The sequence below is a fragment of the Coregonus clupeaformis genome, chromosome 23 (genome assembly GCF_020615455.1).
Source record: "Coregonus clupeaformis isolate EN_2021a chromosome 23, ASM2061545v1, whole genome shotgun sequence".
Taxonomy (NCBI): Eukaryota; Metazoa; Chordata; class Actinopteri; order Salmoniformes; family Salmonidae; genus Coregonus; species Coregonus clupeaformis.
This window is the reverse complement of record NC_059214.1, coordinates 57,730,676-57,738,099: the sequence shown is the minus strand read 5'-3', so window position 1 is coordinate 57,738,099 and position 7,424 is coordinate 57,730,676. Positions and strand designations below refer to the sequence as shown.

Below are 7,424 nucleotides of genomic sequence, written 5' to 3'. Positions count from 1 at the left end.
CACAGATCCAGGTAAACGAAAACAAAGAGTGTTGTAAAGGAATACCTGGAATAGTATAAAGTAATCCTTCTTCCCCCACCCCCCATAAAAACAAAAATAATAATAATAATAATTAAAAAGGTGGTTGTCCCACTGGCTATAATAAGTTGAATGCACCAATTTGTAAGTCGCTCAGGATAAGAGCGTCTGCTAAATGATGTAAATGTAAATGTTATAACATTGGAATAACCGTGTTATAGTTATAGTCTTAGTTGTTAGTTAATAGGCCTATCTTCATTCCAGACATTCTTTTATGGTCACACCACATTTAGGTCCAGTGTTTTTACTCACACAAGGTAGCTTTAAAACACTCTCAATTGACATCTGTCCATTGCGTGGATCTTCATCCAAATAATGCTTAGCTGTGCCACAAAACATATAAGAGGCTTAGAGAAATACCTCAAATATCAGAGGATCACAGCCACATTTGACATTTTGGTAAAAAAATTAAGCACATTCTATGTGGGGTTATATTGTATCATCTTATGCCAATGCATTGGGGTTACTTGGACACACAGATACATTTGCTGCAAAAACGTCTGTCCCGGGGCGTCCTAAGATGTGACATGATGTGAACAGACCAGCTGTGGAGCATTCACCGCCATTTCAATATCACGTCAAAACCCTGCGGTCTCAATAATAGGCTACATAGAGAGTTGAGACAGATGTTTTGACTCAGCTTTATAAAATGTGAACAGTTACAGCTTCAGCAGCTCTGCTCTGACGAACCAAAGCAAGAGAGGAGCCCTACAGTTCTTTAATTCAATAACGACGTCCATCAAAGCAACAACGGTCGCGCAAATTGGACATTAGGGGATCATTGGCGCATCTGACGGACACTTCTAACTACATGTCACCTTTATTCTCTGCCATTAAAAAGAAAGATCAAAGTCTCCGACAGATGAAAAGAACCCGTTCCCTACATTTAAACTCTATTCAACTTGGTCCTCTTTTAGTCAATCAAGTAGCGGGTCTATGCAATCATGTGAAGAGCTTGAACCATTATGGAGAGGGGATGCTTCAACTCAACCGCTGCCTCTAATTACGAGGCCGATGGTTAAAAGGGTTCTCTTTGCTACTCAGATTCACAAAAGCATCTATTACAGCGGTCTTCAACATGGTGACTGACCGACCGCAAGGAACCACAAAGTACCGAGTACCAGTAGGGAGTGATTTGTAGCAGAATCAAAAAGCTTTAGAAAAGTTACACAGAAGTTTTACATTTATCAAAATGTTTATTTTTATTGTCAAAATAAAAGTCATATTTGCTTTTTCACAAAGAGACATCTTCTACACTTTATACAAATTTACAATAGCTTATACATTTTCTTTTATACAGAATTTACAAGTTTGTACATAACCATTATATAAATACATTTGTATAATTAAAAAACGACACGTATAATATTTGGGCGCTATTAAGGCTTAATTTAAACCATCTTTGATATTGTTCTGATTTGATTTACACAATTCTATCTGACTGGCACTATGTTAAGGTTATCAATCAGTTGTTATAGGGTTATGAACTAAATGTTTCTTTGCGTAAAAAGAAAGAAGACGTAATGCCCATGCGCCCAGAAACGTCAGTCTGCGCGTTCTATACATATGAATGGGTAGGAATTAACTCTTGTTAATGCCAGGTAGGCTACATTGTTTTAACCAGTTCTTCAGCAGTTCTTTTAACAAAGGCCATCAACACCTCGTTAAAATGCTAACTGGTATAAAAATAATGCTAGCCAAGCTACGGAACAATTAGCCCATTAGTCCATCCATGGGTTTCTTTTCAAACCTGTGACAATGGCATCTGCTTAGGGCAAGATACAGAGCTGGCAGTACCCGATCTCCAGGTTAGTCCTGTGCTCACGTCACTATACATTGAGCCACTCGTGCCTTTGCTACCCCAACAGCAGCGCGTGCAGAAGGTCCTCCATGATTCCACCGTCTTCCCCGACCATATCCACACGCCGGACGTGATGCCCACCAGAAGGCACATAAAGTACTTCAACATGAAGACAGCATAGTCCGGCTTGTTCAATTCATGCTCCAACAAACAGGAGCAGTTGTGGGTTATCTCCCAACTCTGTCTGTTGTGCTGCTCGTAGAAGTAACAGGCCACTATAATAGTGGCAGGTACGGTGTACAACACTGTAAATATCCCTATCCTTATCATCAACTTCTCCAGCTTGTCTGTTTTGGTGCCACCCTGTTTGATGACGCTGCGTATCCTGAACAGGGACACAAACCCGGCCAGGAGGAACATAGTGCCGATAAATAAATATATGACCAGGGGGGCCAACACAAACCCTCTCAGATTGTCCAAGTTTTGATTGCCAACGTAACAGATTCCAGCCACAGAGTCCCCGTCCACAGAACTGAGGGCCAAAACAGCAATAGATTTCATACTAGGGATAAGCCAAGCAGCCAGGTGAAAATATTGGGAGTAACTGGCTATGGCTTCGTTTCCCCATTTCATCCCAGCAGCCAGGAACCATGTCAAAGAGAGGATGACCCACCAGATAGAACTGGCCATGCCGAAGAAATAAATCAAAAGAAACACAACAGTACAGAGTGCAGGGCCAGTGGTCTCATAGTGAACGTGTTCCACGTCATACTCCCGGTTGCAGGCCACCCTTTCGTGTCCAGCGATTAGTCTGACGATATACCCGATGGAAACAAACATGTAACAGGCGGAGAGGAAAATAATGGGTCTCTCTGGGTACTTGAACCGCTCCATGTCTATGAGAAAAGTGGCAACAGTTGCGAACGTGGACACAAAACATAATACGGACCACAGACCTATCCAGAACGCCGTAAACGTTCTCTCGTCTTGAGTAAAATAGGGGTTATGGCAGGGCATGGCGCAGTTTAGAAGCTGTCCGGTCTTCACCCGGTTGTAGAGGTGATGCCGGTCAGTGTTTACCGGGACCATGGGCGAAAGACACTTGCACTGCGGCTCGCAGGGAGACACCGGGGGTTTATATTTACCGGGAACACCGGGTCGGTTATGTCCTTTGTTGTTTTTATTAGGGTTAAACACCTTACCCGGATAGTTGGTGGGCTTAGAAAGGACCGGTGAAACTGTGGTCGAGTGAGTCCTATTGTAGTCCATACATAACATCTCCGGATTGCCTTGAACTGGTAGCGAGTCACATTTCATTCTGTCTGGCCAGGGAAAACCATACTGTCTCATTAGAGGCGCACAGCCTGCCTTTGCTCTCTCGCAGACGCTCCGGCACGGTGGTAGTGGTTTCTTATAGTCCTCTAGGCAAATAGGAGTGTACATGCTGCAAAGAAAGAACTTGAGGTCCGGCGAGCACTGGATTTCAACCAGAGGCCAGAACTGGTGTACCTCCAAGCCCGCCTCGTCCTGGGTGTCGTGGTTGAATTGGTTGGGCATGTAGGTATAGTTGTAGCCGATCCCCTTGCACAGAGGCACGGCTATCTCTTGGCAGGTGATCTCTTTCGCCGTGGTGCCGCTGGATCTCGGTAAAATAGCAAGTGCAAGAAGCAGGTATATCCCCAACAGGTAGCACTCCATCCTTTATCGGATCCCTCTCCTCTGTTGATAAAACAGCGGTACAGTAGTCCTCCTCTGCTTGCCCCTTTCTCTTGCCAGAGCCAGCTCAGTCCAATTAGATTGTGTACAGTGAACCCATCTCGCTTACTCTTTTAGCACGGAGTTGCAAGCAATTTGCAAACCGTGTATACTTTCAGAGGAGGAGCGGGATGGGGAAATATAGCCTTCAGGCGAACAGGAGCAGTCAAGATGGCTGAGGACTGAGGAGAAGCGAGAGATGCAGAACAACCGGCTTTATTCCCTTGTAAAAAAAAATAAAAAAAAGCGGTGCTATGGTTATCCTGTAGCTTATCCTCGATCAGCCTCTTGCCCCTCAATTGGTTCGCATACTCCGTTAATTTTTTTTATAGAAGTTTAACATTCGTGGCTACTGTCCCGAAACGCAGTGGCTACATTTGTTGTGTGTTTTGTATGTTCTATTGCCCATACAATTCGTGGTGCCACGGACGCCGCGTTGAGTACTTATATTGGAGACGTGAAGTCCTTCCCCCACGCTCGGTTGACTAATCAGACAGCAGGGGCGGGACTTTGGGGTAAGTCAATCAAGTTTTCTTAGAGCGTTTTGTTTAATAGCCTTAGTTTGTTTTTCAGTTACCTACGGTTATGTTTGACAAATTCCATTATAAATGAAATGGAGTGTTCGTGTAACACAACACGTAATAGTAGGTGATTATTGAATAGGCTTACCAGATGTAGAATAAAAACACCAGAATAATAATACAGTAATAACACATACCATTGATCACATTTATATAGGCTACTGTAATTTGTATGAAGCTAGAATGAAAAGTTGCCAGTAGCCACACTAGCGAAAATACACCTTTTATGCGCAAAGTATTTTCATTTAATACCTTTGTCCATTTTCCTTTAAAAAAAAAAAAATCACTAGTGACACTGACAAAAATAACTGTGTTCAAAATATTTCAAATACCACTGCGACCCATAATGGAATGAGAGCTCCTTCTTCAGAAGGTTAATTTGTGCGTGATAGGGCTGCCCAGGGGGTTGTCTGTCTGTGAGAAAGGGATATTAATTAATTAATTGAGGTGCTGATGTTTTGTTTAGCGCTTGTATAGGGCTCACGCAGGGGAGGTAATTGCGTGAACGCCAAGAACAAGCATCACAGTTTGTAAAACACTGGCAGAGTACAACGTGTCCCCTGCTTCCAACTAGTCCAGTCCAGTTTACTCTTTGTAAAGTGATGGTGTAGTTTGCTTAAATTAACTTACAGCCTACTGCAATAAACAATTACTACTTTGTTTCATGACAATTCCGTTTTTGACATAAGCTACCATGAATAGTGTCAAGCTTTGTTTAGGCAATACATTCATTAAGCATTATATGTTAATGTGATAAACAATGGATAAATCAATGTATTTTTACAAAACTTATTAAAGGTGTAATAATCTGTTTATAAATAGCCAATGGCTCGCCTGCCTTAGCCATATAGCCTACCCCTTGCACTGACCTTTAGTATCTATTAGTATGGAATGTTTGCAGAATTAAAAACAAAGCCTGTTAATGCAGAGTGGTTAAAGACTGACAACAGGTGTTTGGTTTCTGATTGGACCATTATGAAACAAACTAGCAGAGAGTGAGCAGATGACTATCAGCATCACTTACACTGTGATAGGGTATATTACTGTTGAACACATTAATTAACATGGAGATGGGGCCTATGTGTGTTCCCTCCGTCCACCAACTGGACCCTCACCAGGCTAGCCTATGATTTCATTCCAAATGGTACCCTATTCCCTTTATAGTGCACTACTTTTGACCAATGCCCTACAGGACCTGGCCAAAAGTAGTGCACTATATAGGGAATAGGATGCCATTTGGGACACAACCATATCTGCTGACTAAATCCAGAGTTGGGTTACTCACAGCTCCAGCATTCCAAGTTTGAAAGGGTAGAAATATGATTACTGCATCTGTTCAGAACTTAATTATTTTCAATTCACTGTTGAGACCCTCTCGGGTGGTGTGGTTGGTTTCCAAAGTGACACATGCTTCCCTTATTACTTTAGACTGCACTTCCCGCATTTGCGCTCAAAGACCCAGCGTAGTAGACCCAGCGTAGTAGACCCAGCGTAGAAGACCCAGCTTAGCAGAGCCAGCGTAGCAGAGCAGTGCCCCTGTCTGAGGGGATACAGAAACCCTTCTGTTACCCAGATATGCAAACTCTGAATACATTTTTATGTAGCCTGCATTTGGCTCTAAATGTTTGATAAGCTATAAACAATATTAAAGCCATGTTAACTCCTTGTCAAGTTGCACATGTTGACCTACAACTAGAGTAATATTAAATACAACGTTTAATTACACAACATTGATCAAATGCGGTAACTTGTCGTGTTACGTGGTGTTTAACAAGAATGATGTAAGAAACAGTGTATTTTATCCTCCCATTATCATGTCCAAGAATAATGCGAGAGCTTGGGACTATAAGGTTCTATCTGCATTTTTGTCAAAATTGAGTTATTGATATAGCCTTGTTCTGTTCAATGTTCTCTACCTATATAGTACTCTAAATATCCCAATTCATGCTGTTAAGTTAAAATAACTGACATCATTCAAACCAATGAGGGTTCGGAACTTTAAAGCCAATTATCTCAGAATCATCTTTTTGCAGATGGAACCTTATAGTCCCAAGCACTCGAATTAACGATTTAAGCAGCAAATTGGTGGAGTTAAGGTTGAGTAGTATTGTGTTTGGGTTGGAGCCAGGTCTTTGTCATGTGAGGGAGCTTTCACATGCAGCAGACACACTAATCTAATAAAAGAACACACTTTAATTCATCAGTCTGCCTGTTTGTGTAGAGAGATGGGACCTATGTTGTTTAAAGACATAGTGTGACTGTGATTAGATCTGGTTTACTATATGAGATAAGAACAGTCTAAATGGGTGTTTATCATTGATTACGGTCAGAGTCAGGACGACACCAACCAGACGTGTGGTGTGTGTTGGAGGAGAGATATCCATTATTCTTCCACAAGTGCCAATAAACACCAATGATGGAGATGTGTGAAAACACACACACACACTATAACAATAAGGAGGGAGGGCATGGTTGAATAGGGGTGAGAGAATGATGGCAAGGTGTGAGGTGAGACAGTGTGTTGTTGCCACTGTACTCCGTCTGTTCCAACAACAGGTAATGATTCACTGTGTGGTAATGGGTTCGTCCTGATTTCCAAGCCAGACTGAGACACAGAGTTCCTCAGTGTCAGGGAGCATGTGAAAATGGCCCTTATGAGACCTTGTCAACCAAAATACAATTGAACTCATTAAACTAATGAATGTGTTGACCCAAGCTGTTTTTTCTTCATGTTGAAAATAAGACTCTTTGTGTATGTGTTTGTGTGTGTGTGTATGTGTGTTTGTATGTGTGTGTGTGCATTGACTTAACCCAGAGATGGTGGGAAAGATACGGTAATACAACTTTATCTTGTAAAGGGCTAAGCACTCAGACAGAGAGATTTTAGCCCAATCTACCAAACACAATTCCAAGAACCTATATGGCATTTAGCAGACTAGTGCTAAACCAGCAGTGCTTGTTAAGTCTTAATTAGCTGTGTTTGCTCAGCCTCTCCTTTCTATAGAGATGGAGGAGGTGGCTGGAGGTCTCACTGTGCCCGGCCGTAGCCCCACTTGGAGACTCCCCATATGGGTCTGTGTGCTCAGGGGTTGGCCTGCTAATCAGTTTCAGGTGGAGCTTGGGGTGAGGCTGGGGTTGAGGCTTGTGGCTGGAGCTGGAGCTGGGGATGGGGGTGGGGTCTGAGGGCTTGGTGGCTGGGGGTGGTGGTA

At 42.6% G+C, this 7,424-nt stretch overlaps 1 protein-coding gene across 1 annotated transcript; it reads right to left on the bottom strand.

Moving 5' to 3' along the window:
- Positions 1-1,284: 1,284 nt before the first annotated feature.
- LOC121549942 (frizzled-8) lies at positions 1,285-4,035 on the bottom strand. The gene has a single exon (XM_041861944.1). It carries the CDS (start codon positions 3,575-3,577, stop codon positions 1,823-1,825), a length of 1,755 nt encoding a protein of 584 aa, XP_041717878.1. The 5' UTR covers positions 3,578-4,035; the 3' UTR covers positions 1,285-1,822.
- Positions 4,036-7,424: the final 3,389 nt, after the last annotated feature.

Bases quoted from the DNA above. Each gene is read 5' to 3' on its own strand.
- LOC121549942 (XM_041861944.1), bottom strand. From the start codon at position 3,577: ATGGAGTGCTACCTGTTGGGGATATACCTGCTTCTTGCACTTGCTATT.